General features: G+C 47.7%; 2 protein-coding genes across 2 annotated transcripts in view; one reads left to right on the top strand and one right to left on the bottom strand.

Annotated features, from left to right (window-relative positions):
- The window catches only part of LOC128699890 (low-density lipoprotein receptor-related protein 4), an 846,819-nt gene that overhangs the window by 323,894 nt on the left and 495,078 nt on the right, over positions 1-27,847 (top strand). The window contains exon 10 of the mRNA XM_070086860.1: positions 2,509-2,626. Within this exon, the coding sequence (XP_069942961.1) occupies positions 2,509-2,626 (118 nt within the window). The remainder of the gene's footprint in view (positions 1-2,508; positions 2,627-27,847) is intronic.
- LOC138853007 (uncharacterized) overlaps positions 20,829-27,847 on the bottom strand; it is a 49,415-nt gene continuing 42,396 nt past the window's right edge. Inside the window, exons 4-6 of the mRNA XM_070087099.1 lie at positions 26,132-26,205; positions 25,599-25,730; positions 20,829-21,282 (exon numbers count right to left, since the gene is read on the bottom strand). Of these exons, the coding sequence (XP_069943200.1) occupies positions 21,232-21,282; positions 25,599-25,730; positions 26,132-26,205 (257 nt within the window). The 3' untranslated portion in view covers positions 20,829-21,231. The remainder of the gene's footprint in view (positions 21,283-25,598; positions 25,731-26,131; positions 26,206-27,847) is intronic.

The following is a 27,847-nucleotide window of genomic DNA, read 5'->3' as shown; positions in this document are numbered from 1 at the left end:
TTAGGGGAATTACCAATAAACCCCTGGCTGCCTTCAAGAGAGAGCTGGACAGATACCTAAAGTCAGTGCCGGATCAGCCGGGCTGTGGCTCTTACGTTGGACAGCGTGCGGCCAGCAGTAACAGCCTGGTTGATCAGGCCCTGATCCACCGGGAGGCCTGGTCGTGGACCGGGCTGCGGGGGCGTTGATCCCCGGAATAACCTCCAGGTAACCAGGTGCCAGATCAACCAGGCTGTAATGGATATGTGGGGCAGCAGGCCTCCAGCAGCAACAGCCTGGTTGACCAGGCAAGCACCAGACGAGCCTGGCCTATGGCCGGGCTCAGAGAGTAGATAAACTCTCGAAACTCTTCAAATGTATATCAAAGGCATATCAAAGGTGTCTTTTCATTTCTTAAAAGCCGTTTACTTGGTGACGTCATCAGTTAAGCTGCTGGAGCTTATATGACGAACGTTGACCTGGAATTCTCTGTAGGAACTCGTGAAACTTCCTCTGGAAGCCATTGTTGGATCATTTGGTATCCCCTTTATAATTGAAGGCAGAGTGTTGAAAAGCCTTGGCCTCTTTAAGCTTATTGAGTTATATCTAAGTAACCCCCAGTGCACTGTTTCTTTTGTTTCCTATAGTCGTAAGGAATAATTTTTTGTGTCAGTATGTAGAATGAGTGGTTTCCAGGTGTAGTTTATGTTATACTGGTCTCGCCTGCACTCCACGGAGTACAGTTTGATGAATATTATATATTCCAGTAAATTAGGGTTTTACGGATTTGATGAAGCAGCGAAAGTTCTCTATACATTCTCCAGGTCTACAGTTCCTTGCCTTAAATATGCTAGTGCACACCAAGATTTTAGTCTATAGAGTACAAGTGTCTTCGTGTCATCAGTGGCTTATCTTTTGATATACTTTGTTATACAGGATGTCAATTCCCATTAAGTCGGGTTAGATGTATTATGTTCCTGGAAGGTGAGATCTTAAAAGATCATTACATCCCGCCACTCTCCAAATTATGCTTCTATTGCATTTTGTGCTTTGTTCCTGTTTCATTTCATTTTGTTTCACATGATTCTTTATGATGATAACATCACCTCTTAGGATGATAACATCACCTCTTAGGATGATAACATCACCTCTTATGATGATAACATCACCTCTTATGATGATAACATCACCTCTTATGATGATAACATCACCTCTTATGATGATAACATCACCTCTTAGGATGATAACATCACCTCTTATGATGATAACATCACCTCTTATGATGATAACATCACCTCTTATGATGATAACATCACCTCTTATGATGATAACATCACCTCTTATGATGATAACATCACCCTTTAGGATAACATCACCTAAAGGGATGATAACATCACCTAAAAGGATGATAACATCGCTCTTAAGAATAACATCATGCCTTAGGATGATAACATCACCACTTAGAGATGAGTACTGCTGTCTGCTACATCATTCATACGCAAAACATTGTAACATAGTTGGTAGACGTATTTTTAGATGGATAGAGGGATAGGTTATTGTTGCTATGTGTTTTTGGGATGGTGGATAGAATGAGAAGGGTTACAGTCAGGGCCGGATCTAATATGAAACTAATGAAGCTTACACAAATAACCCGCACATAAAAGAGAGAAGCTTACAACGACGTTTCGGTCCGACTTGGACCATTTACAACGTCACACTAACCAGAAGTGGAGCAGGACGGCTATATATAGGCAGGAAGAGGTGGTGGTGGTGGTAGTAGTAGTAGTAGTAGTAGTAGTAGTAGAAGTAGTAGTAGTAGTAGTAGTAGTAGTAGTAGTAGTAGTAGTAGTAGTAGTAGTAGTAGTAGTAGTAGTAGTAGTAGTAGAAGTAGTAGTAGTAGTAGTAGTAGTAGTAGTAGTAGTAGTAGTAGTAGTAGTAGTAGTAGTAGTAGTAATAGTAGTAGTAGAGGTCGTGCGGGTTATGTGCGGGTTATTTGTGTATCGTTCCAGTCACGGTATTGTGCCTTTTTTTGTTATTAATGAAGCTTAAGCTTCAGGGCCCCTAATCCCGGAGGGGCCCCAGAAGCCACTGTGGTCCACATTGCTTAAAAATATTGGGTCTATGAGAAAGGCTTTTTAAAAAATAATAACATTAATAATATAGCATAATTGAATACAAAATAATAGTTAAGATAAAAATTTAGAGGTTATTAAAGTATGCTGTAGGGAAGTTATTGCTGGTTGCCATGGTGACGCCATGACAGTTTAGTCTTCAGGGCCCCAAAAATGTAGGTTAATGGTCTTACAGATGAAGGTCATTTGTTAAGGCCACTTGAAGTGTATATAAAGTGCTTTATTTCTTTAAATATATATATATATATATATATATATATATATATATATATATATATATATATATATATATATATATATATATATATATATATATATATATATATATATATATATATATATATATATATATATATATATTAATTAATTTGATACTAATTATTGGGTGTTGGCACAGATGAGGCTCACTGCCTGACAGCAGAGTGCACGGACCTGGCTTGCTCGTACATGTGCACAGACACTGGAGACACGTGCCTCTGTCAGCCAGGATACACCCTCGGCCCTGACAACGTCACGTGAGTACACTGTCACACACCACCACTCCTGTACCCCTGTCAGTACTCTGCCTCTCACCATCCCCATCACTGTCAATACTCTGTATATGCAGTGTGGCCATCTCACAAGATTTCCAGTGTATCTAACCAACCGTGTATGTTGTTGCTACCACTGTTCATAATTACCACCGCTTACAGCAGTGGTTCCCAAACTGGGGGTAAATTACCCCCTGGGAGTAATTTAACCATTTTTGGGGGGTAATGGAGGGGTGACAGAAAAAAAGTTATGAATTCTGAAAATCAAGAAAACAATGCGGTACCCGGTATGAGGATTATTGTTAACTTTGTCTTAGTATATAAAGTTGTAAAGTAAACCTATTATAAGTAAGTAATAAAGTTAAACCAAATAACAATAAACATCAAAAACTAATATACAGTATTAGAAAAGAAGAAATATATAGCTAAGTGTGTGGAAACCCAAAAGTATTTTGACAAGTATGCTTCAGGTCAAAAGTCACTCAGTAGCCCAGATCGACCTGTCCAGTACGCGTCACTCACTTCCTGAGGCTGCCTCTATTTCACACTGTCAGTTTATCTGTGAGCATCAGCCTAGGTAGACATAAGCTGGTATGTATGTGTACTGCCCTGTGCAGTATATAGTCATTGAGCTCCGAAAAGCTGTTCAGGAATTCCTGGAACAAAAAGGATCTCCTTTTGCTACCAAGTTCACCGATAAGGAGTGGCTTGCTCGACTTTGTTACTTGGCTGACATATTTGCGGAGCTGAACAGTGGTAATTTGCAACTCCAGGGCCGAAACACGACTGTCATTGATGCCCATCACACTGTGACTGCATTTCTGGGGAAACTGAGACTCTGGATTCGGCGCTTGGAGAAAGGAGTGATCGCCCAGTTTCCCACCCTAGACCAGTTTGTTGAGGAGAATAGTCATGATACTGGATCACTTCTACAGACCATCAACAAAGAAATGAGCGACCATTTGAAGGGGCTTGAAACAAGCATGCATCACTACTTTCCAGAGAGTGACCAAGAAACAGCCACTCTTCAGTGGATCATTCATCCCTTCTCTGTACCTGATGATGCCATTCATGATGATGATTTCCCTGCAAAGGAGGAGTGGATCACAATGCGAGCCAATGAAGCCTTGAAAATCGAATTCCAAAACCAAAATGCAGATTCCTTTTGGATTTCACGACTACCTGACTCGCCAACTCTGTCCAAGAGAGCCTTGAAGTTGTTGGTATCATTCTCAACAACGTATCTGTGCGAGAAGGGCTTCTCAACTGTGCTGGGTATGAAAACAAAAAAGAGGACTCGCTTGAATGTTGCAAACGATGCCAGGCTGGCACTTTCAACCACGAAGCCAAGAATTCCTAAACTAGCTTCAAGTATGCAACTCCATCGATCCCACTGATGTTCTTGACATCTTTGGTAATAGTCATTAGAGATGCACAATGTTCAAATACAATAAATAAAAGAAAATATCTCAAGTGTTTTAATTTAGCCATATATATCAATAACAACAAAATTTTGTGAAAGAGGTAACATGCTTTATGTGGCATGTTAAATTTGGTAACAAGCTGAAAAAGTTTGGGAACCACTGGCTTACAGTGTTCCTAACAGTCTACAAAACTAGTTGATCGTAATGTGGAAGCTCACAATGGAAAGGATTAAGACAGAAATGTTAAAGGCAGGTGTATACAATTTTAGAAAGTTAATTATTTGCATGAAGTGGAGTGAGGTACCAGAGACTGGTTCTCAGAAAACATGTATCGTTTCTTTGTTTAAGGAATATGGAGGTAAAAGAGTGTAATAATTATAGGTAAATGAAGCTTTGAGTATACCTGGCAAAGACAGCAGCATTGCAGAAGAACAAGGAAGCTTCGGGAAGGGTAAGGGATGTGTAGACCAAGTGTTTACAGTGAAGCTTGTAAGTGAACAATACCTGAATAAAGGTAAGGAACTTTTCATTGCATGTGATACAGTGGATAGGGAAGCAATGTAGCAGATGTTGTATGTAATGGGTAGAAGGTTAGCTAAAGCAGTAAAGAGCTTTTATGAGGACAGCGAAGCTCACGCTAGTGTATGTAGGACTTAGACAGAGATGTGTGATATTACCATGGTTGTTGAACGTTTGTGTGTTGAGAGAAGGTGTTGGACTGAAATACTGAGCAGCTGGTACTGAGCCATCACAATTGTTTTTTGCCAGTGACACGATTCTTTTGCGACATTCTGAATGGAAGTTACAAAACTTGATAAACGAATATGGGAGGGTATGCAAATTTAGGAAAAAATTAAATATAGGAAAAAGGAAGATGATGAATAGATCAAAAAACCTTTGGGAATGAGAGATTGGATATCAAATTGAAGCACAGGAATATAGAGAAGGTTAATGCACTGAGGCATCAATGGAGACAGTCTTTATCCATGGAGGCAAAACGGGCAGTGTACCAGAGAATAGTGGTTCCAACATTGTTGTATGGATGTGAAGCATGGGCTTTAAATATTGCAGCGAGGAGGAGGTGGCTGGAAGCAGCGGAGATGACATCTGTGAGGGCAATGTGTGGAATGAATATTATGCAGAGATTTTAGAGTTTGGATGTTGCGAGGCGTGACATTAGCAGAAGTATTGTCCAGAGGACTGAGGAGGGTTGTTGAGGCGGTTTGGACATTTAGAGAGGCTGGACAAAAATAGTATGTTGAGAAGCGCTTATAAATCTATGGTGGAGGGAAGGCGGGGTAAGAGTCGTAATTCCTGTACATTGTGGTGATACATTATCATTATCCATGGCGGATATGATATAACCTCGCGTACAATTTTTATATTTGGGTGGGTTGTTCTGGGGTGTGACATATTTACACTGATGTATGTTTCTGGTGTCTCGTTTTTTTATATGTTGTTTTGTTTATAAAGGGAGGCTACAGCTCACAACAAACAGTAACTGCTCCTTTCGAATTAGTTAACTACGCACAGGCGCTTCTTAATTCCAAGCAGATTTATTAGCGTGATCAGGTTCTTACCAGGCTGAGGGAGTCACTAATCCGACAACTCACCTATCAATAGCAGTGAGGTAAAATGAGAAACATACTGCTGCTGCTGCTGGTGATTCTGCTGCTGCTGCTGCTGCTGCTGCTACTGCTGATGCTGCTGCTGCTGCTGCTGCTGCTACTGCTGATGCTGCTGCTGCTGCTGCTGATGCTGATTCTGCTGCTGCTGCTGATGCTGCTGCTGCTGATGCTACTAGTCTCCCTGGTCCTGTAGCCACTTGGCTGATCCCGACTTCCTGTCGGTGTTCTGAGTTCTAATTTGTGTTCTGAGCTACTAACAGCGTTTCAGGAACCTGTCGGGGTTCTGAATTCCTGTCAGTGTTCTGAGTTTTCACCGGTGCTGTGAATGCCGGTCAATGTTCCGAGTGTTCCACTCTCTTCCTTTCCTTTTGGTGTCCGGGTTCCTGCCTCCATCAGTGTCCGAGTTCCTGCCTCCATCAGTGTCCGAGTTCCTGCCTCCATCAGTGTCCGGGTTCCTGCCTTCATCAGTGTCCGAGTTCCTGCCTCCATCAGTGTCCGGGTTCCTGCCTCCATCAGTGTCCGGGTTCCTGCCTCCATCAGTGTCCGGGTTCCCGTCTCCATCAGTGTCCGAGTTCCTGCCTCCATCATTGTCCGAGTTCCGGCCTCCATCAGTGTCCGAGTTCCTGCCTCCATCAGTGTCCGGGTTCCTGCCTCCATCAGTGTCCAGGTTGCTGCCTCCATCAGTGTCCGGGTTCCCGTCTCCATCAGTGTCCGAGTTCCTGCCTCCATCAGTGTCCGAGTTCCTGCCTCCATCAGTGTCTGAGTTCCTGCCTCCATCAGTGTCCGAGTTCCTGCCTCCATCAGTGTCCGAGTTCCTGCCTCCATCAGTGTCCGAGTTCCGGCCTCCATCAGAGTCCGAGTTCCTGCCTCCATCAGTGTCCAGGTTCCTGCCTCCATCAGTGTCCAGGTTCCCGTCTCCATCAGTGTCCAGGTTCCCGTCTCCATCAGTGTCCAGGTTCCAGTCTCCATCAGTGTCCGAGTTCCTGCCTCCATCAGTGTCCAGGTTCCCGTCTCCATCAGTGTCCGAGTTCCTGCCTCCATCAGTGTCCAGGTTCCCGTCTCCATCAGTGTCCGAGTTCCTGCCTCCATCAGTGTCCAGGTTCCCGTCTCCATCAGTGTCCAGGTTCCCGTCTCCATCAGTGTCCGAGTTCCTGCCTCCATCAGTGTCCAGGTTCCCGTCTCCATCAGTGTCCAGGTTCCCGTCTCCATCAGTGTCCAGGTTCCCGTCTCCATCAGTGTCCGAGTTCCTGCCTCCATCAGTGTCCAGGTTCCCGTCTCCATCTGTGTCCGGGTTCCCGTCTCCATCAGTGTCCGAGTTCCTGCCTCCATCAGTGTCCAGGTTCCCGTCTCCATCAGTGTCCAGGTTCCCGTCTCCATCAGTGTCCGAGTTCCTGCCTCCATCAGTGTCCAGGTTCCCGTCTCCATCAGTGTCCAGGTTCCCGTCTCCATCAGTGTCCAGGTTCCCGTCTCCATCAGTGTCCGAGTTCCTGCCTCCATCAGTGTCCAGGTTCCCGTCTCCATCAGTGTCCGAGTTCCTGCCTCCATCAGTGTCCAGGTTCCCGTCTCCATCAGTGTCCGAGTTCCTGCCTCCATCAGTGTCCAGGTTCCCGTCTCCATCAGTGTCCAGGTTCCCGTCTCCATCAGTGTCCGAGTTCCTGCCTCCATCAGTGTCCAGGTTCCCATCTCCATCAGTGTCCGAGTTCCTGCCTCCATCAGTGTCCAGGTTCCCGTCTCCATCAGTGTCCAGGTTCCCGTCTCCATCAGTGTCCGAGTTCCTGCCTCCATCAGTGTCCAGGTTCCCGTCTCCATCAGTGTCCAGGTTCCCATCTCCATCAGTGTCCAGGTTCCCGTCTCCATCAGTGTCCGAGTTCCTGCCTCCATCAGTGTCCAGGTTCCAGTCTCCATCAGTGTCCGGGTTCCCGTCTCCATCAGTGTCCGAGTTCCTGCTTCCATCAGTGTCCAGGTTCCCGTCTCCATCAGTGTCCAGGTTCCCGTCTCCATCAGTGTCCAGGTTCCCGTCTCCATCAGTGTCCAGGTTCCCGTCTCCATCAGTGTCCAGGTTCCCGTCTCCATCAGTGTCCGAGTTCCTGCCTCCATCAGTGTCCAGGTTCCCGTCTCCATCAGTGTCCGGGTTCCTGCCTCCATCAGTGTCCAGGTTCCCGTCTCCATCAGTGTCCGGGTTCCTGCCTCCATCAGTGTCCAGGTTCCCGTCTCCATCAGTGTCCGAGTTCCTGCCTCCATCAGTGTCCAGGTTCCCGTCTCCATCAGTGTCCGGGTTCCTGCCTCCATCAGTGTCCAGGTTCCCGTCTCCATCAGTGTCCGGGTTCCTGCCTCCATCAGTGTCCAGGTTCCTGCCTCCATCAGTGACTGAGTTCCTAGAAGGACGTACCAGTGAGGAGGTCGTATCTTTGTATAACTTTATCATATTGAGTCTCTCAAAGTTTATATAAATATCTATAATGGTAGAAACAAAAATCTTAACATGTGTAGCAAAACGGGCAGTAACTGAGGATACAAAACTGTCAAGTGCGTCGTCACCAGATCTGTAACCTGAACAGTTTATGTTCAGGTTACAGATTTCTATTTAGATCTGGTGTCGTCACCAGATCTGAACAGTTTATGTTTTGCTGTTGTTGCTACCAGGTACTGGTGTAGTGCTACCAGGCACTGGTGTAGTGCTACCAGACACTGGTGTAGTGCTACCAGACACTGGTGCAATGCTACCAGACACTGGTGTAGTGCTACCAGGCATTGGTGTAGTGCTACCAGACACTGGTGTAGTGCTACCAGGCACTGGTGTAGTGCTACCAGGCACTGGTGTAGTGCTACCAGGCACTGGTGTAGTGCTACCAGACACTGGTGTAGTGCTACCAGACACTGGTGCAATGCTACCAGACACTGGTGTAGTGCTACCAGACACTGGTGTAGTGCTACCAGACACTGGTGTAGTGCTACCAGACACTGGTGTAGTGCTACCAGACACTGGTGCAATGCTACCAGGCACTGGTGTAGTGCTACCAGACACTGGTGTAGTGCTACCAGACACTGGTGTAGTGCTACCAGACACTGGTGCAGTGCTACCAGGCACTGGTGCAGTGCTACCAGACACTGGTGTAGTGCTACCAGACACTGGTGTAGTGCTACCAGACACTGGTGCAGTGCTAACAGGCACTGGTGTAGTGCCAACTGGCACTGGTGTAGTGCTACCAGGCACTGGTGTAGTGCTACCAGACACTGGTGTAGTGCTACCAGGCACTGGTGTAGTGCTACCAGACACTGGTGCAGTGCTACCAGGCACTGGTGTAGTGCCAAATGGCATTGGTGTAGTGCTACCAGGCACTGGTGTAGTGCTACCAGACACTGGTGTAGTGCTACCAGGCACAGGTGTAGTGCTACTAGACACTGGTGCAGTGCTACCAGGCACTAGTGTAGTGCTACCAGACACTGGTGTAGTGCTACCAGACACTGGTGCAGTGCTACCAGGCACTGGTGTAGTGCCAACTAGCACTGGTGCAGTGCTACCAGGCACTGGTGTACTATTAGCTGACACTGGTGCAGTTCTACATGGCACTGGTCTTATGCTACCAGGCACTGGTGTAGTGCTAGGTGGCACTGGTGTAGTGCTAGCTGGCACTGATTTTCTGCTACCAGGCGCTGGTATAGTGCTACCTGGTCGTGGTGTATTGCTAGCAGGCACTAGTGTAGTGCTACCAGGCACTAGTGTGGTACTACCAGGCACTGGTGTATTGGTAGATGGCACTGGTTTTGTGATACCATGCACTGGTGTAGTGCTAGCTGGCACTGGTGTAGTGCTACCAGGCACGTGTGTAGTGCTACCAGGTACTTTTGTAGTGCTACCAGGCACTGGTGTAGTTCTATCTGGCACGGTTTTGTGACACGAGGCACTGGCGTAGTGCTACCTGGCAGTGGTGTATTGCTACCAGGCACTTGTGTAGCACTACCAGGCACTGATGTAGTGCTACCAGGCACTGGTGTAGTGCTACCAGGCACTGGTGTAGTGCTACCAGGCACTGGTGTAGTGCTAACAGGCACTGGTGTAGTGCTACCAGACAATGGTGTAGTGCTACCAGGCACTGGTGAAGTGCTACCAGGCACTGGTGTAGTGCTACCAGGCACTGGTGTAGTGCTACCAGGCACTGGTGTAGTTCTACCAGACAATGGTGTAGTGCTACCAGGCACTGGTGTAGTGCTACCAGGCACTGGTGTAGTGCTACCAGGCACTGGTGTAGTGCTACCAGACAATGGTGTAGTGCTACCAGGCACTGGTGTAGTGCTACGAGGCACTGGTGTAGTGATACCAGGCACTGGTGTAGTGCTACAAGACAATGGTGTAGTGCTACCAGGCACTGGTGTAGTTCTACCAGACAATGGTGTAGTGCTGCCAGGCACTGGTGTAGTGCTACCAGGCACTGGTGTAGTGCTACCAGGCACTGGTGAAGTGCTACCACGCACTGGTGTAGTGCTACCAGGCACGGGTATAGTGCAACCAGGCCCTGGTGTAGTGCTACCAGGCACTGGTGTAGTGCTACCAGGCACTGGTGTAGTGCTACCAGGCACTAGTGTGGTACTACCAGGCACTGGTGTAGTGCTACCAGGCACTGGTGTAGTGCTACCAGGCACTAGTGTGGTACTACCAGGCACTGGCGTAGTGCTACCAGGCACTGGTGTAGTGCTACCAGGCACTAGTGTGATGCTAAAAGGAACAGGTGTAGGGCTACCAGGCACTGGTGTAGTGCTACCAGCCACTGGTGTAGTGCTACCCGGCACTGGTGTAGTGCTAGCTGGCACGGTTTTATGACACCAGGCACTGGTGTAGTGCTACCAGGCAATGGTGCAGTGCTACCAAACACTGGTGTAGTGCTACCATTCACTGGTGTAGTGCTAACAGGCACTAGTGTGGTACTACCAGGCACTGGTGTAGTGCTACCAGGCACTGGTGTAGTGCTACCAGGCACTGGTGTAGTGCTACCAGACAATGGTGTAGTGCTACCAAGCACTTGTGTAGTGCTACCAGGCACTGGTGTAGTGCTACCAGACACTGGTGTAGTGCTAGCTGGCACGGTTTTATGACACCAGGCACTGGTGTAGTGCTACCAGACAATGGTGCAGAGCTACCAGGCACTGGTGTAGTGCTACCAGGCACTGGTGTAGTGCTACCAGGCACTGGTGTAGTGCTACCAGGCACTGGTGTAGTGCTACCAGGCACTGGTGTAGTGCTACCAGGCACTGGTGTAGTGCTACCAGGCACTGGTGTACTGCTACCAGGCACTGGTGTAGTGCTACCAGGCACTGGTGTAGTGCTACCAGGCATTGGTGTAGTGCTACCAGGCACTGGTGTACTGCTACCAGGCACTGGTGTAGTGCTACCAGGCACTGGTGTAGTGCTACCAGGCATTGGTGTAGTGCTTCCAGGCACTGGTGTACTGCTACCAGGCACTGGTGTAGTGCTACCAGGAACTGGTGTAGTGCTACCAGGCACTGGTGTAGTGCTTCCAGGCACTGGTGTAGTGCTACCAGGCACGGGTGTAGTGCTACCAGGCACTGGTGTAGTGCTGCCAGGCACTGGTGTAGTGCTACCAGGCACTGGTGTAGTGCTACCAGGCACTAGTGTGGTACTACCAGGCACTGGTGTAGTGCTACCAGGCACTGGTGTAGTGCTACCAGGCACTAGTGTGGTACTACCTGGCACTGGTGTAGTGCTACCAGGCACTGGTGTAGTTCTACCAGGCACTAGTGTGGTACTACCAGTCACTGGTGTAGTGCTGCCAGGCACTGGTGTAGTGCTACCTGGCACTAGTGTAGTGCTACGAGGCATTGGTGTAGTGCTACCAGGCACGGGTGTAGTGCTACCAGGCACTGGTGCAGTGCTACCAGGCACTGGTGTAGTGCTACCCGGCACTGGTGTAGTGCTACCAGGCACTAGTGTCGTACTACCAAGGCACTGGTGTAGTGCTACCAGGCACTGGTGTAGTGCTACCAGGCACTGGTGTAGTGCTACCAGGCACTGGTGTAGTGCTACAAGGCACTAGTGTGGTACTACCAGGCACTGGTGTAGTGCTACCAGGCACTGGTGTAGTGCTACCAGGCACTAGTGTGGTACTACCAGGCACTGGTGTAGTGCTACCGGGCACTGGTGTAGTGTTACCAGGCACTAGTGTGGTACTACCAGGCACTGGTGTAGTGCTGCCAGGCACTGGTGTAGTGCTACCAGGCACTGGTGTAGTGCTACCAGGCACTGGTGTAGTGCTACCAGGCACGGGTGTTGTGCTACCAGGCACTGGTGTAGTGCTACCAGGCACTTGTGTAGTGCTACCCGGCACTGGTGTAGTGCTACCAGGCACTAGTGTGGTACTACCAAGGCACTGGTGAAGTGCTACCAGGCACTGGTGTAGTGCTACCAGGCACTAGTGTGGTACTACCAGGCATTGGTGTAGTGCTACCAGGCACTGGTGTAGTGCTACCAGTCACTGGTGTAGTGCTACCAGACAATGGTGTAGTGCTACCAGGGACTTGTGTAGTGCTAGCTGGCACGGTTTTCTGACACCAGGCAATGATGTAGTGCTACCAGGGAATGGTGTAGTGCTACCAGGCACTGGTGTAGTGCTACCAGGCACTGGTGTAGTGCTACCAGGCACTGGTGTAGTGCTACCAGACAATGGTGTAGTGCTACCAGGCACTGGTGTAGTGCTACCAGACAATGGTGTAGTGCTACCAGGCACTGGTGTAGTGCTACCAGGCACTGGTGTAGTGCTACCAGGCACTGGTGTAGTGCTACCAGACAATGGTGTAGTGCTTCCAGGCACTGGTGTAGTGCTATCAGGCACTGGTGTAGTGCTACCAGGCACTGGTGTAGTGCTACCAGGCACTGGGGTAGTGCTACGAGGCACTGGTGTAGTGCTACCAGGCACTGGTGTAGTGCTACCAGGCACTGGTGTAGTGCTACCAGGCACTAGTGTGGAACTAAAAGGCAATGGTATGGTGCTACTAGGCACTGGTGAAGTGCTACCAGGCACTAGTGTGGTACTACCTAGCACTGGTGTAGTTCTGCCAGGCACTGGTGTAGTGCTAGCAGGCACTGGTGTAGTGCTACCAGGCACTGGTGTAGTGCTACCAGGCACGGGTGTAGTGCTACCAGGCACTGGTGTAGTGCTACCAGGCACTGGTGTAGTGCTACCCGGCACTTGTGTAGTGCTACCAGGCACTGGTGTAGTACTACCAGGCACTAGTGTGGTACTACCAGGCACTGGTGTAGTGCTACCGGGCACTGGTGTAGTGCTGCCAGGCACTTGTTTAGTGCTAGTGCTACCAGGCACTGGTGTAGTGCTACCAGGCCCTGGTGTAGTGCTGCCAGGCACTGGTGTAGTGCTGCCAGGCACTGGTATAGTGCTGACAGGCACTGGTGTAGTGCTGCCAGGCACTGGTGTAGTGCTGCCAGGCACTGGTGTATTGCTACCAGGCACTGGTGTAGTGCTACCAGGCACTGGTGTAGTGCTACCAGGCACTGGTTTAGTGCTACGAAGCACTGGTGTAGTGCTACCAGGCACTGGTGTAGTGCTACCAGGCACTGGTGTAGTGCTACCAGGCACTAGTGTGGAACTACCAGGCACTGGTATAGTGCTACTAGGCACTGGTGTAGTGCTACCAGGCACTAGTGTGGTACTACCTAGCACTGGTGTAGTGCTGCCAGGCACTGGTGTAGTGCTAGCAGGCACTGGTGTAGTGATACAAGGCACTGGTGTAGTGCTACCAGGCACGGGTGTAGTGCTACCAGGCACTGGTGTAGTGCTGCCAGGCACTGGTGTAGTGCTACCCGGCACTGGTGTAGTGCTACCAGGCACTGGTGTAGTACTACCAGGCACTAGTGTGGTACTACCAGGCACTGGTGTAGTGCTACCAGGCTCTGGTGTAGTGCTGCCAGGCACTTGTGCAGTGCTGCCAGGCACTGGTGTAGTGCTACCAGGCACTGGTGTAGTGCTGCCAGGCACTGGTGTAGTGGTGCCAGGCACTGGTGTAGTGCTGCCAGGCACTGGTGTAGTGCTGCCAAGCACTGGTGTAGTGCTGCCAGGCACTGGTGTAGTGCTGCCAGGCACTGGTGTAGTGCTGCCAGGCACTGGTGTAGTGCTGCCAGGCACTGGTGTAGTGCTGCCAGGCCCTGGTGTAGTGCTGCCAGGCACTGGTGTAGTGCTGCCTGGCACTTCTTCTTCTTCTTATGACCAGAGCTTTGGTAAGATGGGTAAGGATAGAAATATTAGAAAAGGATGGGAGGGGGGGAGAGAGGTAGGATATAAAAGGGTGGGAGGGGGGAGAGAGGTAGGATATAAAAGTTTGGGAGGGGGAGAGAGGTAGGATATAAAAGGGTGGGAGGGGGGAGAGAGGTAGGAAATAAAAGAGTGGGAGGGGGAGATAGGTAGGATATAAAAGAGTGGGAGGGGGGAGAGAGGTAGGATATAAATGGGTGAGAGGGGGGAGAGAGGTAGGATATAAAAGAGTGGGAGGGGGAAGAGAGGTAGGATATAAAAGGGTGGGAGGGGGGAGAGAGGTAGGATATAAAAGAGTGGGAGGGGGAGAGAGGTAGGATATAAAAGGGTGGGAGGGGGGAGAGAGGTAGGATATAAAAGGGTTGGAGGGGGAGAGAGGTAGGATATAAAAGGGTGGGAGGGGTGAGAGAGGTAGGATATAAAAGGGTGGGAGGGGGGGAGAGAGGTAGGATATAAAAGGGTGGGCGGGGGGAGAGAGGTAGGATATAAACGGGTGGGAAGGGGGAGAGAGGTAGGATATAAAAGTGTGGGAGGGGGGAGAGAGGTAGGATATAAAAGTGTGGGAGGGGGGAGAGATTTAGGATGTAGAAGGGTGGGAGGGGGAGAGAGGTAGGATATAAAAGGGTGGGAGGATTGAGAGAGGTAGGATATAAAAGGGTGGGAGGGGGGAGAGAGGTAGGATATAAAAGGGTGGGAGGGGAGAGAGAGGTAGGATATAAAAGGGTGGGAGGGGGGAGAGAGGTAGGATATAAAGGGGTGGGAGGGGGGGAGAGAGGTAGGATATAAAAGGGTGGGAGGGGGAGAGAGGTAGGATATAAAAGGGTGGGAGGGGGAGAGAGGTAGGATATAAAAGGGTGGGAGGGGGAGAGAGGTAGGATATAAAATGGTGGGAGGGGGAGAGAGGTAGGATATGAAAGTGTGGGAGGGGGGAGAGAGGTAGGATATAAAAGGGTGGGAGGGGGGGAGGGAGGTAGGATGTAAAAGGGTGGGAGGGGGGAGAGAGGTAGGATATAAAAGGGTGGGAGGGGGGAGAGAGGTAGGATATAAAAGAGTGGGAGGGGGAGAGAGGTAGGATATAAAAGGGTGGGAGGGGGGAGAGAGGTAGGATGTAAAAGGGTGGGAGGGGGGAGAGAGGTATGATATAAAAGGGTGGGAGGGGGGAGAGAGGGAGGATATAAAAGGGTGGGAGGGGGGAGAGAGGTAGGATATAAAAGAGTGGGAGGGGGAGAGAGGTAGGATATAAAAGGGTGGGAGTGGGGAGAGAGGTAGGATATAAAAGAGTGGGAGGGGGAGAGAGGTAGGATATAAAAGGGTGGGAGGGGGGAGAGAGGTAGGATATAAAAGGGTGGGAGGGGGTAGAGAGGTAGGATATAAAAGAGTGGGAGGGGGAGAGAGGTAGGATATAAAAGGGTGGGAGGGGGGAGAGAGGTAGGATATAAAAGGGTGGGAGGGGGGAGAGAGGTAGGATATAAAAGGGTGGGAGGGTTGAGAGTGGTAGGATATAAAAGGGTGGGATGGGGGGAGAGAGGTAGGATATAAAAAGGGTGGGAGGGGGTAGAGAGGTAGGATATAAAAGAGTGGGAGGGGGAGAGAGGTAGGATATAAAAGAGTGGGAGGGGGAGAGAGGTAGGATATAAAATGGTGGGAGGGGGGAGAGAGGTAGGATATAAAAGGTAAGTGGCCCAACCACTTTGGTGTAATTTAAAAAGTGTATATGAAATGATAAGATATTCTTTAAGGGGTATAATACTAACCCATCAGAGTCACATAGATATAACAGATATATAAGTACATGACTCTGAATTGGTAGTAATTATACAAGTTGCAATTCCTTTTTTTTTTTTTTTTTTTTTTTTTTTTTTTTTTGCGATTGCACAACGGATATTTAATCGACAATGAAGGCAATAATTTCCTGGCCAGTTTATAAAGAATTACTTGACACAATAGCTTCTTACAAGGTGGTGTCCCGCCATAGTAAATGTAGCATAATTTTAACAGTAGAATGTTATACATGATGTCTCCCTAATTGGTGGCGATGATTTTCTTAGTAGACATAGAAGGGTTCTGGTGTTACCCAATCATCTTCATCTGCAGGGAGGTTGCTCAATATCATTGGTCGATGGTAATCGTCTTTATGGATAAAACAACGGACCCTCTGTGGGAGAGTCATTCTTTGAATCCTGTGAGGAGGAGTATTGATGATATAATCGGTGGTATTTTCAACTTGTATAGGATGTTCTCTATCTGGCATGTATAGTTCTTGCATTGTATAGAGTTGTTTCTTCTTCAGGGTGTTAAGGCGTACATTTAAGGCAGTTATATCTTGTTGTACGTGTAAATGTGCCATTTTAACTCTGTCTCTCCTCCTGGTACTCGTAATGAAGCGAAGAGCTCTATTCTGGACCCGTTGTAACCGTAGCATGTTGGTCTTTGTTGTTAATAACATTGGGACACATGGGAATTCGAGTATAGGTTTTATTATCATTTTATACAGATGTTTTTTGACATGTGGAGGGGCTTGATTAAATCTAAAGAGACTGTTAAGACCGGCTTTGGCTATGTTGATCTTTTTATTTACATGAGATGTTGAGTGGAGCAGCCTGTCTATTTCATATCCCAAGATCTTGTTAGGGTTTCTAATGGCTACAGGTGTACCTCTGATCGAGATACCTCCTTTATCTTCGATGGTTGATGCAAAACATCCTATCGTGCTAACAGGGACTTTGTCAGGGTTAGTCGTAATTCTCCATTTCTTTTCCCAATTAGATGTTCGACGAAGTTCAATATTCATTTTTTCTATGACTCTCTCATACTTGTATTTTCCTGTTACCGGAGTTGATGAGACGACATGGATAACATTATCTGCAAACTACGTCATAATTGTATCATTAAACTCTGGTTGAGGAAGGTCATTCACATAAATGTTTAACAGAATTGGACTAAGACAAGAACCTTGTGGGACACCAGCTGTTGGTATAAAAGGCTCTGTCGACCTGCCGTGAAAGGTGGGAATGATTTTTCTTTGAGTTAAGAAGTTATATATTAATCCGAGAAAGGTCCAGTTATGGTCTGGTAGGTCAATGAGTTTGTATATAAGACCATCATGCCATAAGCTATAAAAAGCTTTATGAACATCTCTGGTGGCAATTAGGACAAGATTATCCTGATGTTTTAGACTTGCTACAGTATCGAAAATAATATTTATTGCATGATGGGTACCTCTATGTGTTCTAAAGCCAAATTGTTTTTCAGTAAAAAGGTGATTAAACTCCATATAGTAGTTCAGTCTGTTGGAAATGATCTTCTCAAGAACTTTTCCAGTGACTTCAAGTAAAGATATAGGTCTATAGTTCCCAGGTTGGTGGATGTTTTTATTGGGCTTAGCAAGAAAGATCATCCTAGCAGTCTTAAAAACCACTGGAAAATGTCCTGAGGCCAAGATGGCATTAAAGATTTTAACCAAAGACTGTTTACAATTTCTGGGTAGGAACTTTATTTGTTTCATTGTTATTCCAGAGAGACCAGGGGCTCTGTTTCGCATTCTTCCAATAACCTGACTCATCTCGAGTAATGTAATAGGTCTAGTAAGCGGGTGGGAGTCTTCAAGAGTTGATGTATCGATGGAAGGTAGTGGTTGTAGATCACCTAAGTTCTCATCTCTCCATTCATTTACCAACTGATAGTGATTATTGTTATATCGACGACTGTTATTGTGGGAGAGAATTTTCTCCCATACATCACCCATCAAATTAGCCTGGCCCTGTGGATCATCAAGTTTAATCTCAACATCTTCATCATCCTCATCAGTGAAGGTATGAATTAGGTAGTTAGGAGCCTTGTGCTTTGCCCCTAAAAGTTGTCGGATCTTACTCCAAAATTTTGCTGGCTCACGTTTATACTGGTTAGCTTGAAGAACTAGCAGTTTCCATAAGTCACGTTTGTGATGACTAATCATGTTAATTAATTCTGGCCTTAATCTGTGCAATGTAGCTGCTTGTGGTTGTCTCGTTTGAAGATGCCTTCGACATTCTGTTTGATAATTTCTTAAAGCATCTCTAATTTCCCTAGTAGGTTTATATTGTTGGTATATCTTTGTGGAAGCTAATTGGCAAGTTGCATTAGTAGCATCAATTATTCGATTATGAAGAGACCTGATCGCGTCGTCAATTGCAGTGGAAGGTTGATTTTCCAACGACACAATTTCATCTTCACCAAGAAATGTTGTGCTACCAGGTACTGGTATAGTGCTAACACGCACCGGTGTAGTGCTACCAGGCACTGGTGTAGTACTAGCTAGCACTAGTGTAGTTCTACCAGGCACTGGTGTAGTGCTAGTTGACACGGGTGTAGTGCTACCAGGCACTGGTGTAGTGCTACCTGGCAGTGGTGTATTGCTACCACACACTGGTGTAGAGCTACCAAGCGCAGTGTAGTTTTACCAGGCACAAACGTATCGCTAACAAGCATTAATGTAGTGCTACCAGTCATTGGTGTAGTGCTACCAGACACTGGTGTAGTGCTACCAGGCACTGGTGTAGTGCTACCAGGCACTGGTGTAGTGCTAGCTGGCACTGGTGTAGTGCTACCAGGCACTGGTGTAGTGCTACCAGGCACTGGTGTAGTGCTAGCTGGCACTGGTGTAGTGCTACCAGGCACTGGTGTACTGTTAGCTGGCACTAGTGTAGCTCTACCTGGCACTGGTCTTGTGCTACCAGGCACTGGTGTAGTGCTAGCTGGTACTGGTGTAGTGCTAGCTGGCACTGATTTTGTGCTACCAGGTGCTGGTATAGTGCTACCTGGCATGGGTGTAGTGCTACCAGGCACTAGTGTGGTACTACCAGGCACTGGTGTAGTGCTAGCTGGCACTGATTTTGTGACACCAGGCACTGTTGTAGTGCTACCAGGCACTGGTGTAGTGCTAGCTGGCACTGGTTTTGTGACACCAGGCACTGGTGTAGTGCTATCAGGCACGTATGTAGTGCCACCAGGCACTTGTGTAGTGCTACCAGGCACTGGTATAGTGTTACCTGGCAGTGGTGTAGTGCTGCCAGGCACTGGTATAGTGCTACCTGACAGTGGTATAGTGCTACCAGGCACTGGTATAGTGCTACCAGGCACTGCTGTAGTGCTACCTGACAGTGGTGTAGTGCTGCCAGGCACTGGTATAGTGCTACCAGGCACTGGTGTAGTGCTACCTGACAGTGGTATAGTGCTACCAGGCACTGGTATAGTGCTACCAGGCACTGCTGTAGTGCTACCTGACAGTGGTATAGTGCTACCTGACAGTGGTATAGTGCTACCAGGCACTGGTATAGTGCTACCTGACAGTGGTATAGTGCTACCAGGCACTGGTGTAGTGCTACCTGACAGTGGTATAGTGCTACCAGGCACTGGTATAGTGCTACCAGGCACTGCTGTAGTGCTACCTGACAGTGGTATAGTGCTACCAGGCACTGGTATAGTGCTACCTGACAGTGGTGTAGTGCTACCAGGCACTGGTGTAGTGCTACCTGACAGTGGTATAGTGCTACCAGGCACTGGTATAGTGCTACCTGACAGTGGTATAGTGCTACCAGGCACTGGTATAGTGCTACCTGACAGTGGTATAGTGCTACCAGGCACTGGTATAGTGCTACCAGGCACTGGTATAGTGCTACCAGGCACTGGTATAGTGCTACCAGGCACTGGTATAGTGCTACCTGACAGTGGTATAGTGCTACCAGGCACTGGTATAGTGCTACCTGACAGTGGTGTAGTGCTACCAGGCACTGGTATAGTGCTACCTGACAGTGGTATAGTGCTACCAGGCACTGCTGTAGTGCTACCTGACAGTGGTGTAGTGCTACCAGGCACTGGTATAGTGCTACCTGACAGTGGTATAGTGCTACCAGGCACTGCTGTAGTGCTACCTGACAGTGGTATAGTGCTACCAGGCACTGGTATAGTGCTACCTGACAGTGGTATAGTGCTACCAGGCACTGGTATAGTGCTACCTGACAGTGGTATAGTGCTACCAGGCACTGGTGTAGTGCTACCTGACAGTGGTATAGTGCTACCAGGCACTGCTGTAGTGCTACCTGACAGTGGTATAGTGCTACCAGGCACTGGTATAGTGCTACCTGACAGTGGTATAGTGCTACCAGGCACTGGTATAGTGCTACCAGGCACTGGTATAGTGCTACCAGGCACTGGTATAGTGCTACCAGGCACTGCTGCAGTGCTACCTGACAGTGGTATAGTGCTACCAGGCACTGGTGTAGTGCTACCTGACAGTGGTATAGTGCTACCTGACAGTGGTATAGTGCTACCAGGCACTGCTGCAGTGCTACCTGACAGTGGTATAGTGCTACCAGGCACTGGTGTAGTGCTACCTGACAGTGGTATAGTGCTACCAGGCACTGGTGTAGTGCTACCTGACAGTGGTATAGTGCTACCAGGCACTGGTATAGTGCTACCAGGCACTGGTATAGTGCTACCAGGCACTGGTATAGTGCTACCAGGCACTGCTGCAGTGCTACCTGACAGTGGTATAGTGCTACCAGGCACTGGTGTAGTGCTACCTGACAGTGGTATAGTGCTACCTGACAGTGGTATAGTGCTACCAGGCACTGCTGCAGTGCTACCTGACAGTGGTATAGTGCTACCAGGCACTGGTATAGTGCTACCAGGCACTGGTATAGTGCTACCAGGCACTGGTATAGTGCTACCAGGCACTGGTATAGTGCTACCAGGCACTGGTATAGTGCTACCAGGCACTGGTATAGTGCTACCAGGCACTGCTGTAGTGCTAGATGTTATAAATATTTCACAGGATGGTATATTGTTGTTGTGTCGTTCGTTAAACATTACAATCATGAAGGTTAATGAAACATCTGATAAATATCGCAGTTAATTCATACACAGCGTAAAACGAAGAAAGATATAACCAGGGAGATCAGAGTTTTGATATAACGAGCCCAGAGAAGACACGAATAGAGTGGTGGTGGTGGGTAGAGTGATGGTGTCAACAGCTCAAATGGATAGCGATTGAATGGGTTGAATGTGTATATGTAGAAAAGGGATGGGTAGAATGAGGACGATTAAAGGTGATGGGAGCTTAACCGAACCTCACAAAAACATCTTCATATCCCGCTGTTCCCTTGAGTCTGCCTGTGGGATCAAGTTATGGCATTCATGGTATTACAGCCTGGGTAGGGGTACTTCAGGATGTGCCAGAGGTATACAGTAGTGTAGACAGTACTAGGAGTGGGAGGCCGCGTCTAGATGGACTGCACACAACCTTGCATCACACACGCGAAGAACGCTGGCAGCTGGGAGAAGAGATATTATTAAATTAGCACTCTGTATAAAATAATTACAAAAGATGCACATGGATATAGATTGCTGGATGTCAGGTGTGGAAAATTAAGGAAAACCCTGCACCCACTTTATTACCGTGTTAAAGATATAAACTGTCGTCTATGCCGTCAAGAAGCAATACGAGATGCTTGATTTCTTGTTCTCTGGGCATAGACGACATTTTATGATATCTTAACATGGTAATAAAGTGGGTGCAGGGTTTTCCTTAATTTTCCTGCTACAGTTAGAGATTATTTTTCTCTCATTAACCCACACTAGTTGCAACACTGGTCTTGCAAGGAAGTGGCTTGACTGTGACACACGCTGGTCATCTGCTTCCAATTAATTTGTTGATCAGGAGCTAGATGACATCTGCCCTTCCTAAGAGGGTCGTCCTTCAGAGCTGAAAGGAGCTGAAAAGGGCTGAAGGGGCTGAAGGGGGCTGATACCCCCCTCCCTGCAGAAAATTTTTACACACTGGGGGGCGGCACAAGTTCGCCGTAGGTGAAAAATTCATCTCTTAACATTAATTTGATTTTCTCACTCGCCGCCACTGCTGCTTGTCTTTTCTGTGGGGTTTCTGGAGAAACACTGTTTTCAGCACTGTGTAATTCTAATGGCACTAATTTATCTATTGTCCGTTTGTACACCTTTGCTCAAAACATCAACTGTCCTGATGATTCCATTTGTATCAGTATATACAGTCACAATTTTTCAAAGAGGCCATTGGGACTTCTGACCATCACTGTCAATAATCACTATGTCACCAGGTCTTACGGATGCATGATTATCAGGAACACCAACTCCATAGAAGGTTTTTGTCATGTATATGTCTACATGCATGTTTGGCAGACCTCGTATAGTATATGTGTGTGTTCAGTATATGTGTGGCATCTGAGGTTCCTGTTACACATGTGTCTGCAGACCGTTATATGTATGTCTCAGAGTTATTATTATTTACTTCAGATACTAAATGTGGTGTCAGATCACCTCTGCAGTGACAAGCTAGAACGTCGTCAGACACTGTCATTGTTTGCCACCAGTTAAAATACCTTCAAAAGGAAGGTCAAGTATACAGTAAACTGAACGTCAGTGTAGCGTCATCCAGTGGTCAGTACATACCGTATTCCGCGGCTTATAAGGCGCAGCTTATCAGACTAGTTTTAGTTTCAATGTGTGGAGAAATTTTCTCCAGGAGGGGGGTATCAGCCCCCTTCAGCCCCTTTCAGCCCCCTTCAGCCCCCTTCAGCCCCTTTCAGCCCTGAGGGGCCACTAGAAGGGGCGAGCGTCTTGTTTACTGCTAGAGTGAGTAATTGATCACAGATGCTATGCGTGGTCAAATGACCTCTGCTCCTTGCAGCGGTGTTGCAACGTGTATTTTTATAAGAGACAGTACATCTCTTACTTAGCAGAACAATTAAGGAAAATCCTGCTCCCACTTTATTACCATAGTAAAAATAGTGTACATTGTTGTCTCTGCTTAAGACAGAAAGAAACAATCTGCTTTGCTTCATCGAGAAGGTGACAAGGATGCAAGGTACTAGGTCAGCGTTTTTTTTGTGTATTAGGGCAGTGACGGCATGGAGCGGTGTGACGACGCGAGACTAACTTTGACTCTACTACGAGACACTGACGCCAGGATAACCAGCAAAGGACACTGATCTGTGCGTTAGTGTGAATAAAGTGTCTCACACAACACAATAAACACTTAGAGAAGTGTGATCAGCTTCTCTTGTGATACATTGTGAACAATAAAAACAAATCTTGTTGAACATAGTGTACCAGTGTGCGTTTCCTAGACAATGGAAGACGTGGACATCCAAGGACACTTCAGCTTCTATCAAGTCACCGATATCTGTCGAAGGTGTTGAGAACACCATAGCTCACGTTACAAAGAGCAAGGTATGTTACGAATTTCTTGTAGATCGGGGGATTGCGCAATTCTTGAGTCACAAGGAGTTTGTAATCAACCTATAATCGGCAGTAAGGTGTGGACTTTTGAGTCCAAACAAGTAAGTATTCGTCAGCCATCATCGAATGAAATATGCTGACATAACACCCCCTAGGGGTAATATACTTACAAATTGTATCTCTTGACAGCCCACTGTTGTGATGGTTTCGACAGCATCTAGACCTCGTCTGCAGGGACGGCTGTGTAGACGATTTGCTGTCATTTATCAGCTAAGTGTTTATATTTATAATATATAATAAACACAGCAGGTAAGGCCAAATTCTCAACACAATGGCTCGGCATCAACGTAACTGGGAGAGCTACAGCCAACCCGAGACTTATAGCTCCTGTCACTGACTTTCAGTTTATAGGACGCAGGGTTGTATTTGAAGACATTTTATGGAAAAAATGCGTCTAATAAGCCGCGAAATACGTTAGTTGTCGCAGCTTAAGCGCTGTTTGAGATGATCACAGATTGTCGTGTGTTATCGTTAGACTCCTGTCTGTCTTCAAGAAGGCGCAAGACAGGCACCTAAAATCAGTACCTGACCAGCTGGGCTGTGGTTCGTACGTTGCCTTGCGTGCTGCCAGCAGAAACAGCCTTGCTGATCAGGCCCTGGTCCACCACAAGGCCTGGTCACAGACCTGGCCGCAGAGGTGTTGACCCCTGAAGCCATCTCCAGGTATGTTGGAGGTGGGTAGAAGACAATCCTCACAAGAAAATATAGATTGAAAATGTAAATCTCTCTCGATGTATATACACTTAACGTATATTTTAATTCCTGTTACACTTTGACCTTCGTGTAGCCGCCAGACATTTAAATCTAATTAACCAACTGACAAGACGCACTCGTGCGTAATTGACTTGGCGAAAAAACGTAGTAGTTAGGGTGTGAGTCAGTGTTTAGTCTCATAAGAAAGTGCAGTTATCGCAGTGGTACGAAGTGGTTGGTGTTTAATCTACAGGTTGAGTGGGCGGAGCTAATGTGGTGTGGGTATTTAGCGAAGCACAAGGGTGTGAGTGATGGAGTGTAACTGATGTAGTGGAGGGAGAGTGTGTTTGTGGGTGGTGGTATGAGTGTTTGTGGATGGTGGTATGAGTGTTTGTGACTGGTGGTGGTATAAGTGTTTGTGACTGGTGGTGGTATGAGTGTTTTGGAGGTGGTGTTGTGTTTGTGGGTGGTGGTGCGAGTGTTTGTGAGTGGTTGTATGAGTGTTTTGGGGTGGTGATGTGTTTGTGGGTGGTGGTGTGAGGGTAGGTAGTGGTGTGAGTGTTTGTGGGTGGTGGTGTAAATGTGGGTAGTGGTGTGAGTGTTTGTGGGTGGTGGTGTAAGTGTGGGTAGTGGTGTGAGTGTTTCGGGGTGGTGGTGTGTTTGTATGTGGTGTTGTGCCTGTGGTCGTGGGTTTGCTGGACAGACGTGCGTTGTAATGAGGATGTGGGTAGCTGTTTGGGTATTAATGGTTGTATTGGCGTGGGTGGTGTGGGCGTGGTTAGTCTTATGGGTGTTATTGATGGTGTGGGCGTGGATATCAGTAATCGTGGGTGATGGCGTGGGCGTGAGTGGTGGTGTGCGCGTGGTTGGTAGAGAGTGTGTTGTGGGCGTAGATGGTAGTGTGAGTTGTGGTGTGGGCGTGGATGGTAGTGTGAGTTGTGGTGCGGGCGTGAATGGTAGTGTGAGTTGTGGTGTGGGCATGGATGGTAGTGTGAGTTGTGGTGTGGGCGTGGATGGTAGTGTGAGTTGTGGTGTGGGCGTGGATGATAGTGTGAGTTGTGGTGTGGGCATGGATGGTAGTGTGAGTTGTGGTGTGGGCATGGATGGTAGTGTGAGTTGAGGTGTGGGCATGGATGGTGGTGTGAGTTGTAGTGTGGGCGTGGATGGGTGAGGTTGTAATAAGGGTGTGAGCATGGGTGACTACGATTACGTAGGTCTGCGTGGCAGAGTAAGTGAGTTGAGTATACATGGGTAGGTAGGGGTGTGGCTGGCAGGGAAGGTAGAGGTATGGCTGGCAGAGACGGTAGGGGTGTGGCTGGCAGAGATGGTAGGGGTGTGGCTGGCACGAAAGGTATGGGGTGTGGCTGGCAGGGAAAGTAGGGGTGTGACTGGCAGGGATGGTAGGGGTATGACTGGCTAGTAAGATAGAGATTTGGCTGGCAGGGAAGGTAGGGGTATGACTGGCAGGGAAGGGAGGAGTGTGACTGGCAGGGAAGGGAGGAGTGTGGCTGACAGGAGAGGGAGGGGAGTGGCTGGCAGGGGAGTGTGGCTGGCAGGGAAGGTATGGGTGTGGCTGGCAGGGAAGGTAGGGGTGTAGCTGGCAAGGGAGGCAGGGGTGTGGTACCTGTGACTTGGTTGGCTCTGGACACTTGCTGACGGCGTCGAAGAAAGCATTCTGTTTGGCTGGCTCCCCGCTGACTGTTGTGCCAGCCAAGGCTAGGTAGATGGCTGCCTGGTTAACTTCTCCCTGTGACACCTAAAACAGTCTTGTGTTAGTTGAAATTCGTATTTCTCTCTCTCTCTCTCTCTCTCTCTCTCTCTCTCTCTCTCTCTCTCTCTCTCTCTCTCTCTCTCTCTCTCTCTCTCTCTCTCTCTCTCTCTCTCTCTCTCTCTCTCTCTCTCTCTCTCTTTACAGAGGGTTTTACAAGGTTTGGTTTATGGTTACTAACGTTATATACAGATTAGGAACTGTTACCTACATTAGCTTTCTCTCTCTCTCTCTCTCTCTCTCTCTCTCTCTCTCTCTCTCTCACTCACTCACTCATTTAATTATAGAAATATGCTGTTAGGGATAGACTGATTATCAAGACCCAAGTGGAAATATACGATCAGAGTGAGACGTGTGTGCTGGCAGACAAGTGCCAGTCCAAGACTCACCACTCCAGTTTGTGCCAGGACACAGTCAGAGAGTTGCTCCCCGTGGACCCCGTTCATCACATCAAATAGGTCATCTGTGGGTAAACGCCAGAATCTTAACACTCTCGTAATTCTTTTTTTTTATTGTTATACTTCGTGTTTGTTGTGTCCGTTATTATTTAAGTTTTTTTTTTTACCTGTGTTGTTATTAAGTTTCCACGCAAACAGGAGTGCGGTGTAGTCCGAAGAGTACGTACTTTCCAGAGGTATAAAGAGTGTACAAGTGTACAGGTGGGGAACCTGTGTACAGGTGGGGAACCTGTGTATAGGTGGGGAACCTGTGTACAGGTGGGGAACCTGTGTACAGGTGGGGAACCTGTGTATAGGTGGGGAACCTGTGTACAGGTGGGGAACCTGTGTACAGGTGGGGAACCTGTGTATGGGTGGGGAACCTGTGTATAGGTGGGGAACCTGTGTACAGGTGGGGAACCTGTGTACAGGTGAGGAACCTATGTTCGAGATGAATATCAGACAAGATCAGACAAGATGATCAATCAGACACATGTGCAACATCTGGATATATCTACTATGTAGATGTTTCGACCACACCAGTGGTTCTATCAGTACAATACACAAGACTGATTGAGTAGATGTGAAAATCGGTCCCTTACCTGCCTCTCCAGTCTTAAGTATTGTATTGATAAAGCCACTGGTGGGCGAAACATCTACAGGTAAACACACCCTGATGTGTTCTAATGCCGCCCATCAGTTTTCTTCCTGTGCATTCGCTTTATTAATAATTTTAACTCATAATTGTTTGGGCTCTTAATTAATTTTATCCATTGCCTTCAGATACATAAATTTATCCGTAAACTGAAATTAATGGAAAAATTCGTAGAATCTGGCGAATATCTGAAAATTGCAAAGGAAAAGCCATGTAATATGCTGTAAAAACATTAGTGACATGCTATACAGAAAGCCCCTGGTTAATTTTGTCCCCAGGATGCGACCCACACCCGTCGTCTAACACCCAGGTACCTACTTACGGCAAGGTGAAGAGGGGCAGCAGGTGTCTTAAGGAAACACACTCAATGTTTCCATCCCTACCGGAAATCGAACCACGGACACTTAACGTGTGAGCGGAGTGCGCTACCAACCGAGCTACGTCTGTTGTGGTGGTTCCAGGTTCACTGAAATTCATGCAGTTTCTGAAGCCGAGTGGAAGAGATCATCTTCAGTCCGCCTCTTCAACACTTGAAAAAATTAATACTGAGACAATTATGCAACATATGGGAATTTGTATTAAGGAAATGTTTCGCCACACAGTGGCTTCATCAGTCCAATACAAATTAGAAATGGGTTAGGAGAGCAGTAGTTTGAGGTTATCAGTCCCTCAGCCTGGAATCGATGTGTTCCGTACAGGTATAACCTCAAACTCCTCCTCTCCTAACCCATTTCTACTTTGTATTGGACTGATGAAGTCACTGTGTGACGAAACGTTTCCTTAACAAAGATTCCCATATATTGTATAAGTGTCTCAATCTTCAACTTGTCGGTTTACAAAACCAATTATCACACTTGAAAAGGCATTTGCCATGTTTCATTTATCTTATTCACGCACAAGACCTTTCCGCACATAGGAGAGAGGAGCTTACGACTACGTTTCGGTCCAACTTGGAGCATTTACAAAGTCACAAGGGTCATAGAGCGCTGTAACAGAGGCGGATAAATATCCTT

This window comes from Cherax quadricarinatus, chromosome 20 (genome assembly GCF_038502225.1).
Source record: "Cherax quadricarinatus isolate ZL_2023a chromosome 20, ASM3850222v1, whole genome shotgun sequence".
In the NCBI taxonomy this organism is placed as follows: domain Eukaryota; kingdom Metazoa; phylum Arthropoda; class Malacostraca; order Decapoda; family Parastacidae; genus Cherax; species Cherax quadricarinatus.
The sequence above is the reverse complement of the archived record's forward strand: the minus strand, read 5'-3'. Positions and strand labels throughout refer to the sequence as shown.